At 31.2% G+C, this 27,689-nt stretch overlaps 2 protein-coding genes across 2 annotated transcripts; one reads left to right on the plus strand and one right to left on the minus strand.

Annotated features, from left to right (window-relative positions):
- Positions 1-1,779: 1,779 nt before the first annotated feature.
- On the minus strand, positions 1,780-3,289 carry LOC134246340 (uncharacterized shell protein 1-like). Its single transcript, XM_062728689.1, has 2 exons — positions 3,195-3,289; positions 1,780-2,545 (listed from the first exon to the last, which is right to left on the minus strand). The coding sequence occupies exon 2, from the start codon at positions 2,543-2,545 to the stop codon at positions 2,120-2,122; it is 426 nt and encodes a 141-aa protein (XP_062584673.1). The 5' UTR covers positions 3,195-3,289; the 3' UTR covers positions 1,780-2,119.
- Positions 3,290-19,605: 16,316 nt separating this feature from the next.
- On the plus strand, positions 19,606-27,441 carry LOC134246341 (kidney mitochondrial carrier protein 1-like). Its single transcript, XM_062728690.1, has 11 exons — positions 19,606-19,797; positions 21,290-21,367; positions 21,463-21,610; positions 22,149-22,243; positions 23,794-23,879; positions 24,999-25,097; positions 25,505-25,629; positions 25,937-25,997; positions 26,411-26,494; positions 26,718-26,798; positions 27,286-27,441. Exons 2-11 carry the CDS (start codon positions 21,310-21,312, stop codon positions 27,322-27,324), a joined length of 876 nt encoding a protein of 291 aa, XP_062584674.1. The 5' UTR covers positions 19,606-19,797; positions 21,290-21,309; the 3' UTR covers positions 27,325-27,441.
- Positions 27,442-27,689: the final 248 nt, after the last annotated feature.

Here is a 27,689-nt window from a genome sequence, read left to right on the forward strand (position 1 = left end):
TAGATATTGTCAGAAACCTGTATGTACAATTAAAATGTTTTTTTAAAAGTAATTTTGCAAAGGACCAATGACAAGGTAAGTAAATTTACGAGCTTCATTTTTTATTGAAAAAGTAACTGTCGATGTCAGAAAGCCAGGACTTTAATTTATCGTGGGGCATAGTTGTATATAAAGTTGCAAAGTCGTGAGTTTTTATGTGTACAATTAAAATGCGTCCGTCTGTCCGTCTGTCTGTCTAGCTGTCTGTCCGTCTGTCTGTAAATAATTTTTCAAAATGCTACTCCTCCTACAGTTTTGGTTTAATTTCAATATAACTGAACACACAAGTAGACTACACTAAGATACATAATTCTGTATATCAGTTTTTGATTTCGATAAACGGTGTTGCCGTGGTAACTAAAAATAGAAATTTCTGTGAAATTCCTTTAAAATGCTACTCCTCCTACAGTTTTGGTCTGATTTCAATATAACTTGGCACACAAGTAGACTACACTAAGATACACAATTCCGTTTATCGGTTTTTGATTTCGATAAACGATGTTGCCGTGGTAACTAAAAATAGAAATTTCTGTGAAATTATTACAAAATGCTACTCCTCCTACAGTTTTGGTCTAAGTTCAATATAACTTGGCACACAAGTAGATTACACTAAGATCCATAATTATGTATATCTGTTTTTGATTTCGATGAACGGTGTTGCCATGGTTACTAAAAATAGAAATTTCTGTGAAATTCCTTTAAAACACTTCTCCTACAGTTTTGGTCTGATTTCAATATAACTTGGCACACAAGTAAACTACACTAAGATACACAATTCTGTGTATCGTTTTTTGATTTCGATAAAAGGTGTTGCTGTGGTTACTAAAAATAGAAATTTCTATGAAATTCTTACAAAATGCTACTCCTCCTACAGTTTTGGTCTGATTTCCATATAACTTGGCACACAAGTAGACTACACTAAGATCCATAATTCTGTGTATCTGTTTTTGATTTCCATGAATGGTGTTGCCGTGGTTACTAAAAATAGAAATTTCTGTGAAATTCCTTTAAAATGCTACTCCTCCTAATGTTTTAGTCTGATTTCAATATAACTTGGCACACAAGTAGACTACACTAAGAACATAAAAAGACTTTATCAAGGATCATTATTCTATTTATTGCTGTTGTTAAGTTTCAATTCCCAACTGCTTAAGTACTTTTCTCTTCCTTTGCTATAAGTGCAAACCAGTAGAGCTTCAGTCTCGACAGAGACTTCTGGTTATGGTGTTGATTTTGGTAAAATTTTGTGATTTCAAATGTTCCAAAAAGTTCCTTAGAAGTAAAATCCTTGTAAAGTTCAGATATCTGTATGGTCCGAAACCCCCTACCTCCCACCCCCGATCTGCGCATGATCTTTCTTTTCCTTATATGTAAATGGGTGCACAAATTCTCTGAATTAGCTTGCTAAATATTAGAGGGCGATCGAATCTTTAAGAATTTGTGTACGACTCTATCATTGGAACGTCTTGACAAAATGTTCAAACCAACTGTGCATGCATGACCACTTCATGGAATACAGCCTCTTGGTGGTAAAGCGTTAAATTCCGAGGGACTGTGAAGTTTAAGGGTGTAAGTGAAAAAAAAATGTATCATACCAACAAATGTTTCTAATTCTTGAAGGTTTTGTCAAAAATATAATCAAAGCATGCATACATCATACTGTTTCTGTGAAACTTATAATTAGATATCATATGTTAATCCTATTTCCACTTGAACACAAAATTACATAATAATGAAAAATTCAATGTTTTTGCTTTATTTAAAAATTGAGTGCTTTTTTTGCAAAGACACCTGGATAACCAAGACAATCCCAAATAGTTCAATCGTTTTATCTTTCTTTATTTATAAACATTAATATCAACGAAAACTAAAATATTTCAATAAATAATTCAAAAAGTACGATAAGTTATATCACAGTTCATCTATACAGTGTCTGACTCAAGTACGTGTGAGACCCGCGCCATTTTTTCCCGTTTCACATACATGCCTTGAATACTGATATTTTGATTGTCCAGATTATCCAGGCGTGTGGGCTTTGGTGCATGGATTTTGTCCATCTTCCAGAAACAAACAGCTTGGTTTAATCTTCAACTGATTCATTTGATTCGCCTGTCTCTTCTCCGTCAACTTCCACGTGATCAGCTTGTGTCGCCGCATTAGCACCATGCGTTGACGCATGAGCAGCATGTGTCGCCGCTTGAGCCTCCTGTGCAACCGCCTGTTCTTTGGCGACCACGGGTGCATTGGCAAGCGCTTTCTTTTCGGCGTACGCACAAGCGGTGAAGCATGCTCTTCGTTCATATCCACAATCTCGGGCGCAGTTCAGGTATCCTTGGCGAGAGGAGCGGAAAAGCAGACGACATGGAGCACAACACATAACGGAGTCATATATACAGTCCAATCGACATGCCTGAAGTTTAGGTCTTCCTTGGCTTGCGTAATTTGGACGTTTTGCACAGACCACCGCCATAGAGAGGAAAAGAGCTAGGAATATTAATTTCTGCATCTGAAATAGATTTTTTTTCAAAAAATGAATGATAAAATTATTTGATCGACTATATTTATTTATTCATTAAATACTGCATATATGAAAGAAAAAATTCTAACAACTTATTTTTTAATTAGATTATCCCTAGGACATTGAACAGTTCCCACACTACCCTACTCCGGCCCCCAACCCCTAGAATTATTGCTGTATATCCCAATGAGGTGTGTAAGTTTTATAAATTAAATTTTCTAATTTTCGTCTTTAATTCAGCTTTTTATCGATGCTTGATGTTATTCTCAGTGAAAGCAAGGAGCGTTCTGTAGAGTTCAGGGCGATTTTTTGTAACTGTTTTGTTCTGTCCGAAAGAAAATGGTTTAAGTGATTGGACTGGATAATATCCACCATGAACTATATAATAGTACTATTCAATAACTATGGCTGCTTACATCTTTTTGTTTCATAACTATTCCTGGTATATCTTTATTTTTTTTCAATTTTTATTAATTCATTTTTTTAATTCATTAAAATTTATAAGTATTTCAAATTTTCAAATGTAAATATGGGCTGCATTCCAATATTACTTTATACCGCTTCATCAATGTATTAAATTGTTCAGAATAACCTAAGTCAAAATATTTTTTTATTAAACAATATTAATTAATACTACCTTTCCAGAAATATTATCTTGGTCTCACTTAATCCAATGTGACTACCAAATATTATATTTCTCTCCACATTCAGGCTGATCACGGAATGAGCAGACTTCGTTAATGAGGCTTTTATATACATTGATCAAAATTCTATGATTGAAACTGGCTGTAAAAATAGATTGCTTTAAAATTTGCAATTTAGATGTTGAGCGTCATTTTTAATCTATTCCAAAAACTGACATATGAATCGATGTATGATAAGGAAATATTTTGACAGGACCAGTGATTCATGTGATGTTGTACAAAAATAAATTCATTTCAACAGATATACGATATTAAAGTTCATCATCATCATTATTAATTTGATTTATTATAGATGATAAAAAATCTACTAGTATAAAAGAATGTGTTCACTTCGCTTTACATATATGCATTGTTGAGCAGAGGAAATGCACATTTCAAAACTAAATGTTCTTGTTTTTTGTGACCTGAGTCACTTAGGTGACCTATTGCTATCCGTTTTTGTCTGTCGGCGTCCGTCGTGCGCCATTCGTCGTGTGTTAACATTTAAACATTCGTCAAAATTGTTAATTTCGTGGCTTCTGGTTAAAAACACGAACAAAATTCAAATGTTGGAAAGTTGTTGCATGATACTCAGGTGACCTATAAGGCCAGTGAGCCTCTTGTTTAAAAACATGTTTGAGAACGAAAAATTGGATTCATAACACAAACAAAATTTTGATATATGTATTGATATCCGTCCGTCTGTCTGTCTGTCTGTCTGGTAATTATTAAAACCTGTGATATGAATTTGTGAAATGATATTTCATAAACCTGCAAAGAGGAATTTTGTTTCCGGGGGGGAGGTCTGAAAATAGATATTCGTTTTTTTGAAATTGGAGGTATTGTTGCAGAACAATGCTGTCGTTCGCCGTTCTTTTCTTGCATAGGATGCTTGTTTTGAACATATTTTATTGAAAAGATATACAAAAGATAACAAAACACGCAAAATTATCTATAAATATAACAATGTGTCATGCAAAAAATACATTAAAATATAATAATTATAATATTTTCAAGTGATGCAATTAAATTAAAAATCAATTTAAAATATTTCATAATAAAGTGTGCAGCAGCAAAAATATTAATATTAGTAATCTTTCTCTTTCAGTTTACAGGTTAAGATAGTGATTTGAGGCATGGGGTCGTATAGATATTTAGATACCTAGTGAAAGTTACCTAGTAAATATACCTGATACTTATAGTAAAACTACTTTAAGGTAGTATAATTGTATAGACAGTAAATTTACTAATCTTCTTATTGACTTTTACTACATGTTGTAACTTATTTTTTTACAGTACAGTTGACAGTAGACAGTGATCAGTTGGCTGTCGTATATAGAATTCAATACTGAGGTTTCAACATATCTGTTAATTTTTTTTTTTACGGAAACAAATTACAAATTTGCATTTAAAGTCATGATCTTTCAAGTTTATGCATCTCTCCGTTTCGATTTAATTAAAAAATGTCTAAAATCTCAAGACACTTTCGCGAAAGAATTAATAACATGAAGTCATAAATTTCATTTACTGTTGTTGCGGTTTTTTCAAGTGTCGAGATCAATTTAATATTTAACTTTTAATCTTCTTGTAATCAATTATTGTCATTCATGGTACATTTTGAGGGATTTCCCGAAGTCAGTAAGCACATATAATGTTTTTCCAGCGATCGGATATTGTCTCTTTTTAAGCTTTATGACACCAGTATCTGACCACATTTACAAGATTACATATCACATATGATTATATGTAACATGATTACATAATAACATTATTACATGCATTTAACGTGATTACATAATAACTTTATTACATGTAACATGATTACAAAGTATGTAATTTGTTAAAACGACAAATGCTTTTGGTGTCGTTGATTTACATTTTAAAATTAAGGAACATTTTCCTAGAATTGATTCTTTAAACAGGAACATTTTCAAAGAAAATAACATGATTATGCATGGTATATCAATTAGGGATTTCAGATTTTTAAAATAGTATTTTGTACGTGAGCGAAAACATGAAATTTATTCATGAATTTATTAATTACTTTTTTCTTCATTTTTTTTTAATTCAAACGTTGTCTTAAGATGCCATTTTACACAAATACAATCAAAGAATAAAAGGGGTTTTGTTTAAGTTAATGAGTGTTATAATAAAATACTGCACATTATATAGTAATGATACGCCTTTCCATTTCAATAGCTCATGCCATAATATCAAATTGAAAAAGTTTTTTTTTTATCCAGTAGGCTCACCCGAGCCAATTGCAAAGTATCAAGTTAGTCGCAGTACTTTGATGGAAACCGTCTGTCCATGCCGCTTCTTTGCATAAGCTTTTACACTTTCAACGTTTCCAAACCACAAAATTAACAGAGTGTATTTTTTTGTGTAAAACATGAACTAGTAACTACTAAAACTCGAAGAAACAGGCTAGGGATTAAAAAAAATTCGAGATAACCGAGGATTAGAGATATATTTAAAATAGGAATTTGTACGTAGTAGTTGGAACTTAAAATTTAGTTGTACAATGAATTTATTAATTACTTTTTTTATTTCATTTTTTTAAAAATTCAAACATTGTCTTTATATGCCATTTTACACAATACACAACAATAAATAAATGATTTGTATTAATTTTTTTAAATGCTTTCATTTATTCAAAACGTATTGTTCTTAAAAAAAACAACGATCAATTATACGCCAGATCAAAATTTATAGCAAGTAACAAACAATAGACTATTTAATGTCTGAAGTCATATATTCTTTGTAAAATGGAGCAAAAACGAAAAACAACCTAGAAATTCAAATTAAGAATTGTTACATCGATTCATTTTCCAAATTATGCAATTTTTCCTTTTACAACTTTTCCAAATCAAAAAATTTCCAAATCAAATAAAAAATTCCAGCAGATAACGATGCAATTTTGTGTTTTCTCGGTAAAATATATAAACTCTAGTTTGTTGGTAAACAATTTAAAAGCGAGTTGGCATGTGTGTACAACTTTACAGGCAGTATTTGAGTGATAGAGAGTCTGTAGGAAAAAAGTTTGTTTATGAAAAAACGGTAAAATGTAAAAATCGGAAAAAAAAACTTTCTGATTGTACAAGGAAAAACTAGGGGCTTGAAGTTTATATTGAAAAAAGGTAATAAAAGTTTCTATTGACAATATGTATGTGGTTTTTGGAGCACACTTCCACGGCAATCTTTAAAAAAAAATAGCGTGAAAATACCCTGGTACTATCCCTATTCATTTGATTGACAGGGGAATACAGGCTAGGTAAATCTGAAGGCGGAGCTTATTATCTCGGGCAGTATAATATACAATGTCCACTCATTTGCTTTCGTTGTATAATTTCCTTTGTTAAGGTTTTAAAATTAGCGATATATGATTTTGTAAATTTTCAATTAACAATAATTTTAATTCATGCGTCACCATTATATATCCCAATAATTTTGAAATAAAATATACCACAGAGTCTGACTCATTTGTTTCATATTTGGATCTTTTACTAGAAAAAGACGTAAATGGTAATCCAACTATTTTTGAAGATTTATGTTAAACTTTCCAATCGCCAACTTTCCTTCCTTACGCAGCCATAAACCTTTATCGTCATTATATGGAGTTTAAATCTCTCAGTTGATACGGTTGATAACAAAGATTTTTATTTCCTATGTACAGGACTTTTGTGAGGAACGCTGACTTCAACAGTTGACGGCTTAGTTTTACACCAGGACAATTTACGGATGCTCGTTTACGATATATAAATGCTCAACATTTCATTCAACCAAAATAACGGGTTATTTCAATAAGTTCTCCTAGAAAGAAATGACAACAATCCTACCCTCAACTCCCGGCCTTCACATATTACTGCACCTAACGTCATGTACTAATGAACACTAGTAAGGTTTTTTACTCTATTATCTATTCTGTACCTCTGGACATGATACAAGTTTCAGTGTCAAAGTAAAACGTTAACAGTAAAAGTTAGTGCTTCTTGCAAAAGTCCAATACTCACGGCACATATTTAATATTGTCTCAGATTATTGTATTTAAACGTTTAGAAATTGACATCTAAAATTAGGTCGATCCTAGGTCCTTAGATGTCTTTATAATTTGATTTGTACTGTAGTATTAAAAAAACACATTTTTTACCACTTTCTTCAGCGAAAAGAAAATGGTTTGATTTTAAACCTACCCTAATTATATATGTATAAATACTTTTGGTGAGCATTAAGGCCCATGAATCTCTCGTTCCTTTGTACAATGTACAATACGTCTTGCATAAAAAAGGTCGATCAGTATAAAAGTGGTAAGCTACAGACGAGTTTCAATAATCAGGGATTGAACCTGAATATATGTAGATCCATGTTTTCAAATCATATGCTCAGAGCATGGGAAATAACAAAAACCTATTAATGGAATTTACATTCAGGTTTGATGTCTTCAGAGTATATTTTCTTTCTTTGTGGCTGTCGTATTTTTAATTTTGTCATTATGGTTTTGCAAGGAATAGAATGCTTTCATCAGTTCATATTTCCTCTTGCGTAAAGGTAATACTTATTTCTAGATAAAATTCTCCTAAAATATACGACAGGTGATTTTTATATATAGCTTTTTTATTACAGCTTAATCATTATTTAATTATTAATTATATCAAAAACAATTTTTGATTTCTGCTTCCAATGATGAATGAAATAAGTTTTAATGAAAAAATTGTGGGAAAGATTTTTTTAAATCAAATTTGATAAGGAATTCTTTTCATTTTATTTAATATAATTACAATTATAGGTCTCTAAGTTTCATATCCTTTAGGGGTGGTATGACTGTTTGATAAATTTTTACGAATATACTGTATATATTTTAGTAGCAAGTTCAGACCAAGGTTATTAACCTGAATAATCGTACGGGTTTCCATAAATACCTGGTATGGTATACCTACTTTGAAAAATGCTATTCATTTTGCTTATAAACATAATACGAAAAGGACTACCAGAAGACGAAATTTGAGATAATTAAATTATTTTTGGAAGCCAATAAAAAAAATTATTTTTGGACAATCGACATAAAGAAGAAGTCATGTACAAATTCGATATAAAACATTAACAAGAGTTTTTAACTGGTGAAAGAAATTAAAGAATTTAACTAGTATATTATCAATTTTCATTGGGAAAAATAATAACAGCCAGGTACATTGTACCAATATAGATATAGAAATTAGAAAAAGTAACAAAATTTTAAATGGTTTGGTTGTTTGTTTGTTGTTTTAGATCCCAGAATTTTTCACTCATACAGAGATGTCACCATACTGTCATATTGTACATTTTGAATTTACCTGGAGGCTGCGTGTTGTAAATTTTGTATTTTATGCCATTCGGTAAAATCAGTATTTCTTTAAAGTTAAAGAATTTATATGGAAACTTATTGTGCTATTTCTAAATGCGAAGTAAGACGCAACCTGTTTTATATCGACATATATATATATATATATATATATATATATATATATATATATATATATATATATATATATATATATATATATATATATATATATATATAAATCAACTCAACAGAGAAATTGCATACCAGAGGACTTGGAAGAAAAGAAACCACAAAGTCTGCCACATCTAGATCTTCATATTTGGATATTTTACTGACTGTAGACGATTACTCTACCAACTAAACTTTATGACACATGAAATGACTTCTGAATCAGCTTTTCATCGTGAAAATTCCTTATCCATAAAGTAGATTTCCATTTTAACTGCATATAATGTTAATGTCTACAATTTTTTTTTTCAATTCTCAAGAGCATTAATTATATATTCTTTGAATATGATATAATTTTAAACCAAGGCGGGTTATTGACAAATAAATTGACATTGCAGGGATTTTAACAACCTTGTTTTACATTAATATTTTATATATTCTGTGTTTGTTATAATGAACTTGAAAGCAAATACAACATATAATGTCGTATTCTGACGGACGTGTATGTATGACTTATCAATTGTTTGGCGTTTGTTTATTTACTAAATTTGACTACGGATTATTCCGTCATCGTGATCAATACATAGTGGATGTTACCCGTCAACTGTGGATGCACACTCCTCCAAGGAATATTATCCCACTTCTGAAGATTCCAGAGGCTGATGTTCACTGTGTTGTATGCCCTGTTCACAGATTTGTATTCTGGATTGATCATTGTATATATATATTCGTTATCTTCACTTATTTCAACATAATGCAAAATGTATGGTCCATAAGTGATTGCATATTATAATCATTCAATGTTTAGCATATCTCACTTTTTTTTTTTTTTTTTTTTTATTTTTTTTTACATTTTTTGCAGATTCTTTTTAACAGCAAGAGGTTGAGCTTGTACTAGTAATTAAAGGAATTACTCATACAAGTTTTATTGCTAATACCCTATATTTACATTTTTGAAATATACATAATATGTAATGGAGATAAATATGCAAGAATGTCTATAGAAAGAGACATCATGGATTAAATAATACATTAAGATACTACGATAAATCAAGCCCTACTCGTGAGGGAATCTGGGATTTGCTCAAATGATTCCAACAATTATACAATCTTCAATCAGCTTCTAATAATAATGCATTAATTTCATCTTTTTAGCTTATTTTGGCAGGATGATTTTTATTTTTTATAATGAGGTTAAAGCAATTAAGTTCCAAAATGTCACTCAATTCTGATCAAGTATATTTTTGCAATGTAATATAAATCATGACGATGTGAAAAATTTCGAGACATATTTTGCGCAGTTGATGATGTTAACTGTTCAGTTTAATTAATATTTTGTGTTATTATATCTGTATTTTTTGCTCACACATACAAAAAAGTCTTGAGTGCACCATGACAATGAAGACCGGGAAAGTTTCGCCGAAAATTCTCGATAAATGATTATGGAAATAAAAAATCCAACACTGGTATTAACTCTTTGTGGATGCTACAGCTGCCATGCTTTTTGCTGCATGTGACTCATGCTTTTACCATATTAAATGATCAGATTAAAGCCTTTAGAGCAGACCCATTTCAAAGTCGGTTTAAGATGGGAAAAAGAGGAAAGCAGTTGCAAACAACATGGCAGCAAAAGAGGATTCTTAGTGTGAACAGAACTAATATTTTTAATTCTATTCTGAAAACTATAAGTGACCTCCAGTGATCAATGTACCCTATGAAATTAAAATTGTTAAAAGTTTAACATTTGATATATTTCTCAAAAATTGTCAAAAATCAAAATTTATAAGTACTAATATTCAAAGCCAAGTGCGTAACTAATCAATCATAATCTAATTTGCAAAATAAGAACTTCCTATCTTGAAACTGTAGGAGGAGTTATCTAGACAAATAGTGTACCTTATACTTGTACATGTTGTATATGCAATATTTTGCAAAAATTGCTTAATTCGTCAACTAGTAATTACATGTACAAATGTATCTAAAAATTAAAATCCAGTTCAATGTACATCTTTGATACAAGTGCAATAATTCATTGGCAAAATGTTTTTAAAAAGTTTCAAACTGGAAAACTGAAGAAGGAGTTATCCGGACAAATAATTTACCCTTTAAGCAACAGCCTATAAACCATTTGTAGCAATCTAATGACAGGATACCCAGCCTAACTACCATTTTTATCATTCCAATAACAGAATAACAGGTTAACGAACACCATAACTAATGCTGCGTAAAATACATGTATACAGCATTCCATGCACAGATGATGTAATTTAAATGAAAATTGATTCAATGTATCAGTTTTTGCAAAACTTGTTTGGGAAATCCTTCAGATTCCTTCATTAATCTTATCTTGACCCATTCTACTATGCTCTATCCTCCCAATTCTACCAAAAGCTGTTTTTCATACAAAGATACCTTGAAAATTAGAAAATTGAATCAATGGCTTGAATCGCGAGTAAAGAATTGCTACTATCAACTTTTAAATGCAAATGTCAGGAATTTCAATTATTTTTCTTAGCTTCCTATTTCAATTTTAAAGATCGTGATTTCTGTTTTTATTTTCAATAATAAACATGATAGCCTGTTTAAAGGGCACTTGAACTTATAACGAGTTGAAAAACAGCACAACTCCATATCTTTGATTAGTATGCATGCCGCATTGAAGGGAGTTCAATTTTTCCCTTTTAACGCTAATTTAAAATGACACCGCGTGATGTTAATTGTATTATCATTACATATTAATATTTAATTATCTTACACCTGTCAACATATCAAAGCTTAAAAAGGTACAGGCAGATTGATGTTTCCTTATTTAGAGTGTTCCTTGTCAAGGTGTAAAAATAATACTAATGGAACTCCATAGAGAAAATTAACCTCTGAAACTGGATTCTGCAACAAAATAATTATTTATAGGCATGACCTTTTAAATATTACATTTTATTTTATTCAACACACATAAGCGCCAGTCTGTTATTTGCTGTTATATATATATTACAGTAATTTGTAGAATATAAATATTTTTATATATTATTTTTATCATTTATTCCAAGCTCTCTGATTGGCTCAAACTTGATCGCATGATTAAGAATATAACAGCATATAAAGACTTGAGTTACTATTTATAGAATCTGAAATGCATATCGACTTGATGTTGATTATGATTTTCTGTAAAACAAATATATTACTGATTTCACAATTATAGCCAATACAGTGTATGACTTGATGTTTATGAAAAAAATATATATTTCATCTTGTATTAATATATTTTAATGTTCTGTAATTGATGAGACGACTCAATGCCATGAATTAGGATCTACTTTATATTAAGCATATTGAATATGTCAATAATTGATACAAATAAATGTAGTATTTTGATTAAGTAAATACTCTTTTCTCCATCAATATAAAGGAAACAGTTATATTGAACAGCTTAATTTATTTCTATCTCTAGTCTCTAAAAGTTAAAGAGAGAAAACTTGTGCCTTGTTCCCATTATTTTCAAACTGTGTTTTGTTATTGAGGGAGTTAGCAAGATTCCAGTTCCCCAAGGCCAGGACTATTTCCCGAGGCGCAAAAATATATTTAAAAAATGATATAACAAATGTAGCCATTTAACAAATGTTATCGGCTTCACAGAAAAGAATATCGACCTCGCACGATATGCTTTTCTGTGAAGGCGATATACCTATGGATCGACCTCATCAAAGGGCTATATTTATATAATAAAGATGACCAGTATATAATTCAGTGTATATCACCTATAATTTTCTTAAATGCAGTATTTCAACTCATAATGCATGAAATAAAAAACGTGTCGTCAAATATCTAAAAGGCCGTAGAGTAATATATGTAAAAACCGTGTTAGAAACTTCCAGCAGTTTCATCGGAGAGAAGACAATAAAGCATTTTGTCAGAGAAGGCCCTGCTTTCCAACCTTAATCAAACAATCTATGAATTAATATTATCAAACGTTCATGTTAGTGTAATCAGTGCATTATTTACACTTTGAATTTTGCTTGTGTAAATCAATCACTTGTGAAAGAAAAAGGAAAAGGAAAAGTATATGAAATATCTATTAAAAAGGATATTAAAAATAAATTAATAAACACTGTTAATATCAATGTGCACTTAAAAAAAATATTCATTATACTTGTAGTTTGTTATTTCAAGTTGACACCCACACGTACATGTAGGTGTCCGCTTCCAAATTAAATATCCTCATATTCAAATTTGCGCCAAGGATGAAAATATGGTATTCTAAAACCTAATTACAAAATGTGATAAAACTAGCGTGAAAAATGCATGAAACCAGTTTTAGCTCACCTGAGCTGAAAGTTGAAGTGAGTTTCTCTCATTGATTGGAGTCCGGCATCTGTCTGTCAGTCTCGCCGTCCTTCTGTAAACGTTTCACATTTTAGACTTCTTCTCAAGAACCATAGGACCAATTTTAACCAAAATTGGTACAAAGCATCCCTGAGTAATGGAGATTCTAAATTCTTAAATGAAGGGCCAAGTCTTCTTCCAAGGGATTGTGGGATAATTAATCAAGAAACGGCAAAAATAGGGTGGGGTCATTAAAAATCTTCTTGGGAACCACTGGTCAAGGAAAGCTGAACCTTAAATGGAAACTTCCCTAGATAGTACAGATTGATACTGTACTAGATAGTACAAACAGAAAGATGAACATGTTTAAGACACCATCAGTTTTATTCGAAAAGATGATTCGGTTATTCTTCAAATGAAAGAGTAGTCCGAGTGTATCGTTAAAATGTGCATATTTCAAACTTTTACTAAAGCATGTAGTGACTACAAAGGTACGTGTACTTTCTTTAGCTTTCACTAATTGTCAAGATTCACTTATTATTACCAGAATTTCGATGTGTATTTACTCTCTACCGGTTTCATCTAGTAAAGGAAATATAATTGCTGCAATCTGGAAATAAACTATTGACGTTGGTTTTTATGGAATGGCTATTCAAACGTTTGTAGAGCGTCATAAATCATACCAAATTATAGTGACGCGACTGCTACATTGTAATTATCTCATAAAATACATTTTATAAGTTTTTATTTTTGTCTTCTGATATATTAGGATTTCCATTCCTGGATGAGCATATCATAATTTCCTTTAATCATTTTTGCACCTTGGATATGAATACATGTATCATTAATATCATTATCCACTTTTAAATGTTAAAACTTGAAGTTCATTATCTTCATATTATTCATTATAAATACAATTTCGCCAAAACTCTTCCTCTGACAGAAATTATATTTACCAGTACATTAAAAGTGTAGGTTTAAGTACAATTATTAAAAACAATACATTTTATGACATATAAATTTCAACAGCCCATTTCCTACATGTTTAGATCGAAGTACTATGAACATTACCAGTAGTAGCTGTTCGGATGTAAATGGTGAAGACAGTAGGATCAAGTGCAGAGGAGAAGTAAGCATGCCCTGTTGACCGCCATATATAGATCAGGTAGAAAGTACTTCCCGTAGTCGATTCAGTATTTTAATAAAGAATTCAGAGATAAAACTAAATACAATACATTTATATGTATTTAAGTGTTTTTTTTTTTTTTTTTTTTTTTTTTTGTAAAGAAATAAACACTTTTGACTCCAGATTGATCCAGGGTATAATTTTATAAATTCAGAAAACTTATCAAATTTCTACATAACAATCCTATTAATATTTCAAAATATTAATAGGCTAATGTCAAAAATTTGAAAGGAGATCAAGAAATCAAGTTTTTAAGAAGAAACGACAGTTTTCAAACTTATATTTTACATTGATCTACAGGAAACTACCAGTTTTTATATTCTTAAAGACAAATAATCGTTGCTTACTGTCAAAAATGCACGTGGAGTTAAAAAAAACCAGGTTTTAAAGGAAAAATGGGGTTTTTTTTATTTCCAATAGCCCCAAGGGTAAAAAATATAGAACTCTGAAACTTAATAATAATTGAAATATGAAGTAGGTACTGCAAAAAAAAATTAAGGGGAGTTCAATGTTTTTGCAGAAAAAAAACAACCTTTTTACCTCTAACTGCATGGCTCACAGAATGAAAATGAATTTGTTAAAATCTTTCAAGGCACCACCAACCATTTTCCAAAAAATTCTGCAAGTGAAAGAGTACTTCAAGAAGGAGAAATTTGTGTGGCAGACACACAACGGACAATATATCTGAACTTTCTAAAAAGATTAATTTCAAGTTATTACATGTACATGCAAATGCACATTTGCTCTCTCTCTCTCTCTCTCTCTCTCTCTCTCTCTCTCTCTCCTCGATGTTCATTTTGATCAATAAGGTCAGAGATAATTTTCCATGTCGTCTGGAAAAAAAGATTTCAAATTTTAATTGTTGCAAACTAGAAATAAACTATTGATGATGATTTTTAATATGACTAATTATTAGTCTACCTAGTTAATATTTGTGGTGCATTATAAATCATTGCTAATTAGTGATGTGACTGTTAATTATCTTATAAAATGGATTTAGTTTTTTTATTTTTGTCTTCTCGTCTATCATATTTTTCTGTATCTTTTCTCAATTCAATTGGTCATACATGTATAACGGATAACGTGATGTCTCCCATTTACTGAGTTACATAAATGTATTTTTATTAATTGTTGAAAGAATGTAACTGGTGTTCAGTAAGCCATTCACAGTGCTTTGTGTCATCTTGTTATCGTTTATGTTACGATCTGTCGTTTTTTCTTCTATTTTCTTTCTTTTAATATAATGACCCCTTTCGTCTTTAGTTTTTTTTTTATTTCTTCTTATGCATGTTTGTATTCCCGACATAACGAAAAAGAAAAGGGGATTAATTAAACATATGGAGATAACGATCAGTATTCAAGATCAAAAGTACATAAAACAATACAAAACTGGAGCAGAGCAAACAAGGACCTCCAAAAACACCGGAGGTGGGATCAGGTGCCATGAAGGAGTGAGCATCCCCTGCCGACCGGTCACACCCACCATGTGCTCCTTGTCATGATCGGGAAATAACGGGAAAATCCGTCGTCAATTCAGTGTATAAATAATGGACTAGCAATAACCACGAAAAACGTCAGTCAGCATTTGACTCATTAATAAATTGTATTTGCTGACAAGGTCATTGCATCGACCATGATAGAACTTACGAAATGATGACTTTAAACGAAACTGCTGAATTTTCTTGTTTCATCAACTTGTTTGTCAATAATTTACCTTGTTTTATAAATTGTTCATACGTAGAGCATGCTCTTGCGTATCGAATCAGCTGAGATATACGTATAAACCCCGTATGCCGGTGATGAAGGTATATTGCTGCATAAGTAAGTGAACTTGACGATAGAAAAGATAAGTCATCACGTTTAATATACTGCTTGGTTGTTAAATTACCAATAACGTTCTTTTCACGTAAAATATCCAAATATGAAACAGATGTGTCAGACTCTGTGGTATCTTTCATCTCAAACTCAGCAGGATATATCTTATCGACATAATATTGGAAATTACCATTGTTTTAAATTGACAATACGTCGTAGATATATCTAATGTCGAGTTGAAGGCCAGAGCAAGTGTTTTCTTCTTTTCACGCATAAGGTTTTGCACAAATTCTTCTTCATATGAATACAAAAATAGGACTGCTAATAACGGGGCGCAATTGGTACCCGTGGGAATTCCAATAGATTGTTGGAAGACCTGGTCTCCAAAAACAACATAGATATTGTCAATCAGAAACTCAAGCATCTTTTTGATGAATACATTTCCCTTGTGATATTCTTTAGGAAATCTACGAGATACTATATGATCATTTTGTGTGACGTAGAGGGGTTTATGCTATACTAAGTTTTTTAGTACCATCGACAGTACTCGGTCTTTATTGCCGAAAGTAAACAAAATTCCTTATTTTACAGAAATCAAGAGTTTGATATGCCGAGAGCTTTATTTTGAAACATTCTATTTATGGGATAGAAACCCTGGTCCTTTATATACTACTTGATTCTCCCCCGCTTTCGCTGAAAATGGGAGATATTTTGGGTCTGTCGGTCCGTTTGTCATTTTTATTTTAGGGTAATTTTCGACTTAATCTTTTATATCAGTGCTCCCTGTGATGTAAAGAAGACTTTTTAATAGGTTCATGAAATATGAAAAAAGAAACAAATAGCAATCATTCTCAAAATTTAATGGAATCAATTCTTATAAGGAGCAGAGCTAACACAGGTCACTTAAACCATCACGTGGTGGGATCAGGTGCCTTGGAGGAGTAAGCATCCACTATCGACCGGTCACACGGGGTCTGTCGTTTGCTCTCTGTCATGATCGGGTAAGGGGGAAAACCCGTAGACGATTCAGTCTGAAAGTAAATTCTTAACACTTTTTGGCTTATTTGCTTCATATTATATGCTAGATCTGATGCTAGGTATTTGTTCTTAAACTAGATTTGACAACTGTATGCATCCTTGATGAATTCATGGGGCTCACAGGGGATATCAACAGGGAGTGCTTTTAAACTCCTCCTAGATAACTGAACCTAGTATCTCTGCAATATCAAGAGGTCGTGTCTTACGCCCTATTAAGGACAGGTGATACAAACAAAAAATGGATGCCTTGATTGGTATATATATTTTGAACCTAATTTCATTGCAAATGATGCAAATCATAAATTTCTAGAATCTAAAGAAATTTTAAAACATCTGTGACCTTCAAATTCTACCCTTCTGAAACCATCCTTATTATTTTATGCAAATATTTTTCACTGCAAATTCCATTTTTGTGCAACTTTGAATAAAAATTTAAAAACTACGCGCTGAAACTTATTCATTTTATTCATTAAAACATGACCCAAAGTGTTATTTTAAAAATTTTTAACAACAGTTTGTTTGTCCTTGACAGAGTCGTATTGGTTATGGATTTTTTGATATCGATCATTGTTTGTTATCATCACCTTTGTCATATGAAAAATGCCAGTCATCGCTTTGTATCATCATTGTTCATCTACGAAAAATGCTGTGTTCTTAAAGATGCAAATATACATAGATTCATTATCATGAATAACGTGTGATGTTTTCTTGTGGTGAGTTAAATTCTTCGTAAGCAATGAACCTTTTAATAAGGACATTAAATTCTTAGTGAGCTTAAAGGTCAAGTTAATTAAAACACCTTTATTTCTCCATCTACATTTCGTTCAGGTTTTTCACCCCTGGCCTTTTTCATTTTCGTTATGCATATAGGGAACTAAAATATCTATAAACTGGCTTTTTTTAATTTCTAAAATGAATTCGAAAGGGAAAGATTAATTCTTAATTTTTGTTACATAATTAAAAAAAATCTTATTCTTCCTTCATTTTATTTATTTATTTATTTATTTATTTATTTGAGTAAGTGACAATGGGATAAAGGGTATTTGTTTTCATTTTCCATTGTGTTCAGTATATTCTAATATACATGTACTGGTTTTTATAAAATTAAAGTGCGAATTTCGAATCAACAATTCAAATAACAGAAAAACTATATCGAAAATTTGAATGAAACCCTTCTTTATTTTACTACATTTTGTACATAAGACTAGTACAGATTCTATAAATACTTTTTGTTCTTTAGTTTAAAAACAAGTTTAGAAAAAAATGAAATAAAGTCGGCATAACCATCAGAAATACTTAATCACGATTTGTTGATTTAAAAAAAATCATATCGATTACAAAAGCTGAATTAAATGACACTCTCACGTCGCAACGATTAATTGTTGTTCCTAGTGCACCAAATTAAATCTAAAATCAATTTAGACCAGGTAGATTTATTCCTTAAGTCAGCCATTAAATTAAAGATATTGAAGTATCTCTTTGTTCATTCAAATAAATGACACATTGTATTTATCAAATACACCGAATGTGATTGAAGACAGTAAAAACGGATTGTAGGAAATTAATATGTCTGTTAATGGTTCTAATAAATCATTTATGGTTAATATTTTTGTCAATTTTGACAAATCTTGCACCGTTTTCTCTGTGTAAAACAGACATTCACAACATAAAAAATATTGAATATGACGTCATTAATGTAAGCATTGAATTTTGATTTTTTTTTTTCTCTCTTTGAATTATATAACTAGAATTTCTGAAAAATATCAACATGAAGCACTACACGTAGCTTTATTCATTACCTTTTAAAATGAAACATCCCTCTGCTCCAAAATTCTCTATTTTTTTAATGTCATCGCTGATTTTAATTAACAACGTAAATGGAAAATAGTTTTAGGTTTAAAGTGCTGCTTACTCTTTCAGAAATTAATCTTTCTATTCACCATATCAAAATTTCTCCATTACCATGCATGATTATACATTATTGTGTGTATAATCATGCATGGTAATGGAGAAATTTTGATATGGTGAATAGAAAGATCAATATTTTTTTTTCACACCATAAAATTAAAAATATGAGGTATGTATATAAAAATAACAGTGAAACAAATTAATTTTATAATTAATTATAAAAATTCTGCATCTGAAATGTCTGTAACAATTATGAGAATTATATGTTATGAGATAGAAATATCTCAATTTCTCAAACAAAATTTTCATCCTCAAGTCATGTATTAATTTGTATTCAAATAAATACGCTGTACATACAGGAATATATATATTTTAAATATGTATAAATATTGTATGTACATTTATTCATAACCAAGACTATTTCAGAATATTATGATGCTTTACAGCCCGATTTCAGTTGAAATTTCAAGAGCTAAAATTAGGGATATTTTACTATTTAGCACTGGTAATAATTAATCAATTACCACTGAATTGTTTTTTGTATCAAACAAAGATTTTATGGCCAAATTGTCACCAATCTTGAATTAAATGGCAGTAAAATGTGGGCGGGAATCGAGAGTTAGCGTACCACTGGCCACCGTGACCGTGACAAACATACAAGAGTTATCGTTCGTGTCTGCAGCGTCTGCTCGATAACATGTGGCACGTAGGCCGGTAGGGTAGGCAAATATTGACCGTGGTATGTCTGTTTGAATCAGGATGGTGAGCGATAAGTCGACAACACAATAGAAAAGACACGTAGGTATCTTTGTAGGAGTTATAAGTTTGTGTGTGTTTGCATTTCTTATTATGATTATAATAAGCCGTGATTAGAGACCGAGGAAATTCGACCTGAATGGATCGTTTTCATTTGAGTCAATTATCATGTTATCGGACACTCTTCCTGTCATAAACTACCTGTTGAACTCCTTGTTATCTAGGCCTAACTGTAATAGAAATCAATCTGACATCACTTTCCGTGGCGTATATTGTTGAAGAGAAGGAGTTCAGTAACCATTAGACTGAAGCAGTTCAACACTTTTAAAAAATTGTCACACAGTTTGAACTCTTTTGATCTCCTTGTAACTTCTATGGACATACAGCAGGCATATCGTTTGCATGTGTTACTGTAAACAGCTGGTAAAAGGAAAGATGGAAATTTATAGTAGATTAGTAATTAATCAAACACAAGACCCTAACTGAGGCCTAGGTTGCTTCACTTGTCTACTTGCAGGGTTAGCTAAGGCCTAAGTCACTACCCATGCTTACATGTTCATCTACAATCCATGTAACTCAACCTATTACATTCCTTCCTCCTTAAATATAATTTATCTTTCACCTTTCGAAGAATGACAACTCAGATTTTAATCATTCGATCTATTGCCCCATACAGGATTTCCAAGTGCAATTGCAAGTCAGGGTTGTAGTGAAAAATAGGTCTGTAATGGTAAATGTGATGGACCAGACCAGAATTCAAACTTGGTCCTCCTGATTCCCCAGTCAGGTGGTTTACCAGCTGTCTGCTGAGCTATCTGGCCACCTGACCAGGGTTTTAAACTAACTTGTAATCCTTGATCGCCATGTGGGTCAAGGTGGCCCACAAATTATATCTTCTAGAATAAAAATACAAACACATTTTTTGTTGTTTTTTTTTTTAATCATATGCTGAAACACTGTGCACAACTTATCTAAATTTGAAGTTGAACTCTGTTGTTTAAAAAGATTGATATGGTTCTTAAACTTATATATATTCAAGCACATGGCAGGTTTTTTCACAGACACAACAAAGATACTTTTTTGTTTGTTGGGCTCATTGACACATCGATGCCACATTGTGTCTATCACAATTATTCAGACGCTTTAAGTATAAGTACTTCTCACTGGTAAATATAAAGCACTTTACTGATTACGAAATTTTCATGAAACCGTGATTTTTAAACATTGACAAAATTGAAAAACCAATATTTATTAGCGTAAATTTTCTATCGCCATGTGGGCTACTTGATTTCCAGTCGCAAATTGATGGGTGTCAATTTTAAACCCTGCTGACCACGACATTCCTTCCTTCTTCAAAGACACCAACCCAGTAAATCCTCATGAAACCCTGATGAAAGGTGGCAATAATATTACACATGAGTTCCAGTTGATGTCCAATAAGCTTACAACAGTTAACCAGTGGTCCAATGTTAGAATTAGGTGCTTATTCAATATTTCAACATTGTTTTATCTTTTAACATAATTTCTGTTTGTGGCAGTTGTACAGAGGGGTGACAACATGGGTGATTGGAGACCATTTGTATATGGAGGCCTGGCATCCATAACTGCAGAGATAGGTAATAGATTATCAAACGTATACCAGACTTGAAAGTCATAACACACTTAACATCCCCACCCCACAAATTCAAACTATAAACACGGATATTTTCAGGCACCTTTCCTATTGACACAACAAAGACGCGACTGCAGATTCAGGGGCAGATAATTGATGCTCGGTTATCTGAGCTTCGATACAGAGGGATGACTCATGCCATGTTGAGAATATTTCGAGAGGAAGGACTTTCTGCTCTCTACTCAGGGTATAATGAAAAAAAAACCCACCTTTTAATTGATTTCAAATCATAAATTTTGAGTCTTTAGATTATATCTTTTTAGATTTATTTGTGTTGACTGTTGAATGAAACGTAATAATTTAATTAATAATGTTTGAAAATTAAAATTATTTGATGTACATGTAAGAAAAAGAATGTTTGCAATATAGAAATTTAAAGACGTCGAGTAAAAATAAACATAGAAATGATATTTTTGTTTTTTATATAGGTAGTAGAGAAAAACCAAAAAGTTTCAATCAAAGTTGTTTATTACTTTTACTTGTAAAGTTCTAAGGTTTTTTTCCTCACCTGAGTTTTTTGATGGAATGAAAAAATTATATAATGTTTCCATCTGCCTTTTATCCCATGTTATTTGCTGTCAAACTTTATACATTTTCAACTACTTCTTAAACTCATACTACAATAACCCATTTTCAACCATGTAAATCTGAATGAAATATCTTTCTTTGAAATATTTCACTTACTTAGTATTGGAATTTTGATGTCGAAATTTATTTTGTTGTAGAATATCGCCAGCCATTCTGAGACAAGCCACATATGGGACAATCAAAATTGGAATTTACCATTCACTGAAATCCATGTTAGTTGAAAATCCGCAAGGTAAACCTGTTTAATCAGAAGTTGTATATTCATGACCACCATGAAATATTATATAAATATTGCATGTAGTTAAGTGTAACATTGAAAATTTTCACCCCAAGAAAACCATTGTCAACAGAGGTGCAGCCGAGGTTGGCAGTGGTTTTCGAGGGGTGAAAATTTTTAATGTTACACTCAACTACATGCAATATTTATTATATTATACTGAATGTTTTATACAAATACACATAACAGTGAACATTGCGCGCATAAATTCTGCACAGTCGCTATTTTATGGAATATCACCCGTTGTCAAGCACTGTTGACTGCTGCTACGCTGGAGGGTGTGGTTTCATCATTTAGCGGTTAATAGTGTTTTTTTAACAAATGTTTCTCGACCAATCAGATTCAAGTAATTTACATGAAAGTATAATATAAAAAAATATTGCATCTCAGTTGACATTGGTTTTCTTGGGTTGAAAATTTTCTGTGTTACACTCAGCTACATGCAATATTTATATAATAATATATATTGAATGATAATTATACAGTTTGTTAGCGTATAATATGGTACAGTTTAATATTCCCCTAGATGTACTCTATTACATTCATGCTTTAATTATGTTTCATTATACTTACATTTACAACAATTAAGTACAGTTAATTCTCGATAAACCGCCACCTTTTGTAATTTAAAAATCATGGCGGTATAACGAATTTGGCGATGAATTGAATTTCCCGTCTTTTAGAAAACGACGTAGAGTTATCGTTCTTAGAAATACCATTTAGCGTTTCTATTCTTATCATTACATGTACATGTACATGTATATAAAAACATATTTCTGATTGAAAATACTTCAAGTAATTTTTTAAATGTACAATTTCGCTAAAACAAAATGTGCAATTATGAAATAAAGACAAATATTTGTATATGAATGTAAATCTGCACGTTCGTTGACTGATATATTGCCGATAGTAAGTAAAATGAATTCTTGAATATATTCATTGTTTATGGTATATATCACTGTTAATGAAACATTCACAATTTATACCGTATAAATATTTTTTCCAGCAAACTTTGCACTGTTTAAAGCAAAGATCATCAAAATAATACCGTTATCGGCGTATTTTAACAATGACCGCTTTCGTGGCGAAGCTGTGACTAAATGATTATATTAAACAGAAAACAAAATTATTATAACAGTTCATGTTAAAATTATTGTTTATCTAATTCTTGTTTAATTACTTAATTGCATGTACCTTGTCTGTGTTTGCATGCTTTACAACAGGAATAGCGTCAACTAATTAGCCGCGCTTCACTGACCACATGCACCTGTGGCGGTATATCGAGATAATTGACACTTAAAAATGGACGTTTGTTGTGAAAACAGGGTGGCGGATGGCGGTATGCGAATTTGGCGTTATAAAGAGAATTTTATATAGCAGGAAAAACGTTCCTGGGAAATCATGGCGGTATTGCGAAAATGGCGATGAATCGAATGGCGATAATTCGAGAATTGACTGTTAATAATGTCAAAAAAACAATTACATCCTATACAATTTTTTTCCAGAGTCTACATTATTTATAAATGTTTGCTGTGGAATAGTTGCTGGAATTGTGTCAAGTGCAATAGCCAATCCAACTGATGTCTTAAAGGCAAGATGCTAAAACAATCAAGATCATGCTATTATTATTGTGTTTATTCAGGCAAAGAGTCAAATTCATTACAAATCATAATACAAATTACATTCATAAATTAATTAGGGATCACTTAAAAGTTCTAGCTCATACATATAGCTATCACATTAAAACTACAGTATCAATCCAGGTATTATCACAGTTATCATTATAATTATACAGATGATCTTATCACATACAACACAAACATGTTTTTAATCAATCTTTGCCTAGTATAACCCATGAAAGCAATATATAAAACATGCTTATTTCCAGTGGGGTCCTAAGATGGTACAAGTTGATTATAATTAATTGACTAAGACAGCATGGACAAAAAATAAAAAATAAAATTGAGGATTACATAATTTTCCTAGCCTGAATAAAATAATTTGACATATATATACATATTCACATTTTCAGGTTAATACCAATTATTTTTAAAAAGTTTCATTCCCTTATAAAAATATTAGATATAAATACTTTCTTCCATCCTTCGAGCTTCTTGTGTAAGATGCAACTTGACAGCAGATTTAAAACTACATGTATAGCTCTATTGGCTGTAGTTTTTACTTCCAATGGAAGAGAATTCCAGTTTAAAATGGCTTGATAATAAAAATTTGAATCATTGTATGCTCCAACCCTGGGTACATGATAATTAAAATTGAACGCTCCCCTAGTAGCATTATTATTTCTATTAAAATTCTCATTTAAATAATTCGGTGCTAGGCTATGATTGATGTTAAAGACATGATTTAGTCTTAACTGTTTTACATGATCAGATACACGCAGTGTATTTATTGAATCTAAAATATCGCAATTGATCCTGGCTCTAGGACTCAGATTTAAAATAAATCTTACTGTTTTGTTTTGAAGAACTTGTAACTTATTTTTCAAAGATTTGGACAAACTTTCGTAATTTCGTGCTATTCTCTATAATACTGAGGGAATAAAATAAGAGGGTTTTTTTTGCATCATATTGAAACTCATTTTTGTTATAACTTAACACCAGCATTTGACGCTTGGACAGAAAAGAATGTTTGCACTGCATTTGTTTTCTTTTTATTTATTCTTTTTTAACATATGATTTGTTTATGTTAGGTTCGCTTACAAGCTAAGACAGATATTAATGACAAGGAATCCATGTTACGCGCCTTTGGAAGGATATACAAAGAAGAAGGCATTAAAGGACTTTGGAGGGTTCGTGTTAATTGCATTGTACATATACATGTTAATTTTTTTTTCTTTCACAATCTTAAGTCTAAAGGGCCTAAAAAGCCATATTTAACAAAAACATTAAGGCTACATGTATTAAGACACATTGAGCGACTGATAAGAGAGATAACTCATACAGGAATAAATGAAAATCATTCCTTTAGAAAAATGTCTACCAGTAGTTTTAAAGCAACAGGTTACATCTATCATATAGTCTTGCAAGGTTTTCTAAATCTTATGCTTTTAAATTATGAATTTTTTTGGGGGGGTGGTAGAATAAAAATATAAATAGAATTGAGAAATGATGGACTTGCAGAGCCAGATTAAGGTGGAACAGGAAATTTTGAGCAATGTTTTATGTCTATAAATGATACATTATCATCATGCTGCAGGGAGTGGTTCCCACTGCTCAGAGAGCAGCAATCATTGCTGGTGTGGAGCTTCCGGTGTATGACTTCTCTAAATACTGGATACTTAGATCAGGGTATTTTGACGATAATGTTGGAGTCCATTTTATGTAAGACTTTTTAATCAGTAAATCATGTTTGCTCTTTTATAAATGATTTCACAAAGAATTTTTGAATAGGTGATACAAAGTCAAGTAGCCTAATAAAGGTTGTGACATATTATCTATTTGCAAAATATTTAGTTTGATACAATAAAGTAATAATATATATTTAGAAATTTGGTTTTACATTCATTATTTGCATAAATTGAGGAAGAATCACATGTATCAAATAATTATGAAGAACTTTTTTTTTCTTATGAATGTAGTAATTCTTAATCCTTTTATATACGTACCTTTGTGTTTGTTTTATTTACAGATCAAGCTTTTTTGCAGGATTAGCTGGTGCTATATTTTCTACTCCCATTGATGTAATTAAGGTAGGTAATTCTATTACACCATACAGTTGAATACAGATATAGCATATTTTACAGATAGTCCGTAACACAATAGAGTAAAACACAAAGTGAATTTTACAAAATATTCTATTTCACATAAATGATTTTTGATTATGAAGAATTCATGCTTTAATGTAAATTGATTTCATTCTCTGTATATAAATAATAGCAGATAAGGTAGCAGAGGATGCTTAATTATTTTTTTTTTTCAATAGAGAAACTGATGTAAAATACAAGTTTGCTTGCCTTGCATTCTCTTCTGAATTTATTTATTGTTTACAACATATGATGTGCTAGGCAAAATAATTATACGGTACTTAGTATTCATTACAATATACAGGATAAGGCTCAAAAGGCTTTATGAAAGCTGCAGTTGATTTTTTTTTATCTGACAGACAAGAATGATGAACCAAAAAAACCTAAGAGAAAAGACTATGTCTTCCAAGATCTATACTTCTTCCATTGATTGTGCTATACAGGTAAATGTTACTATGAGTCTACCATATACTTAGCTTCAATTAATAAAACTTACAAGCCCTACCACCAATTGCGACAATTTCAAAAACGTAATGTTGCAATCATTTTGTTTCTACATGGTCATTGAAAGAAAGTCATCAAGAATGAATTATAAATAATTTGAAGATTTTCTGTATTTTGGGGAATTGACCTATTTTATCCATCCAAACACGTTTTTCTTTGCAGACGACAAAAACAGAGGGATTTATGGCTCTTTATAAAGGTTTTGTTCCCATTTGGGTCAGACTTGGTCCATGGAATATTATTGTATCCTTCATAATATTTCTGTTACAAATACAAATTATTTTTATCAATATACTTTGGGTTAGGTTCGAACTTCAGTACCAAAATATTTTTTTCCAAACACCACCACTTTCCCCATTTTTAACCTATACTAAGACGTATCTGTGGAAAGTGGGGGGCTAAACCTACGAAGATATGTTCAATGGCTATACTAAGTATATATTTGGAAAAAAAGTGGGGGGGGCTAAGCCCCGCCTAGCCCCCCCGGTTCCGACGCCTATGATAGGTAAATTATGACTTTCAACAACCATTGAAGTTTTAACAAATTTATGTATAGGGAAAGAGGTCTTGCTCCTTAACCAGTTGAGAAATTAAACCAATATTATTACACTTAGTTTAACTAGTGAAAGCCAGACTTTTGTGGTCTTTTAGTTCTTTGGATCAGCTCTATTTTTTCTTACTTGTGTCTGCATCAAATTTATTTCAATATTTTCCTTAACTCTTTTACCAGTTTTTCATGACTTATGAACAGCTGAAGAAAGTAAAATGAATTAATTTTATGCAATTTTAGTGGGAAGTTTATAGGACATTTTTAAAAGCTTTATTTATTTAATCAATATATCTCATGTTGTTATATGTATTGAAAAATAAATCGTATCTAAAATCACACACTTTTTGAGATATTGTATCATGCAGGGATTCTTGTCTGTGAAATGGTTTTTGACCAAATAAAATATATTAAGAAAAGGTAAAATACTTTAAAATAAAACAGACTTTTTTAGTGAAAGAATATTCTTTTTTTCAAGAAGGTATACATCTGTAGAGAAATCTGGAAAATTGATTGATTGCAATTTTGTTTACATGTAACTTCCCACACTCGATGTCATCTCATAGAGAGACGTGACCAGATACCAG

Source organism: Saccostrea cucullata, unplaced genomic scaffold (assembly GCF_032062105.1).
Source record: "Saccostrea cucullata isolate Sc308-1 unplaced genomic scaffold, CSIRO_AGI_Scuc_v1 ctg22, whole genome shotgun sequence".
NCBI lineage: Eukaryota > Metazoa > Mollusca > Bivalvia > Ostreida > Ostreidae > Saccostrea > Saccostrea cuccullata.

What these genes read in the sequence shown, in the direction of transcription:
- LOC134246341 (XM_062728690.1), top strand. Translation starts at nt 21,310, where the DNA reads ATGGGTGATTGGAGACCATTTGTATATGGAGGCCTGGCATCCATAACT. An exon ending in CTTTCTGCTCTCTACTCAGG is followed by an intron (nt 21,611 to 22,148) that starts GTATAATGAAAA and finishes ATTTTGTTGTAG; the next exon opens with AATATCGCCAGCCATTCTGA. An exon ending in CTCCCATTGATGTAATTAAG is followed by an intron (nt 25,998 to 26,410) that starts GTAGGTAATTCT and finishes TTTATCTGACAG; the next exon opens with ACAAGAATGATGAACCAAAA.
- LOC134246340 (XM_062728689.1), bottom strand. Translation starts at nt 2,545, where the DNA reads ATGCAGAAATTAATATTCCTAGCTCTTTTCCTCTCTATGGCGGTGGTC.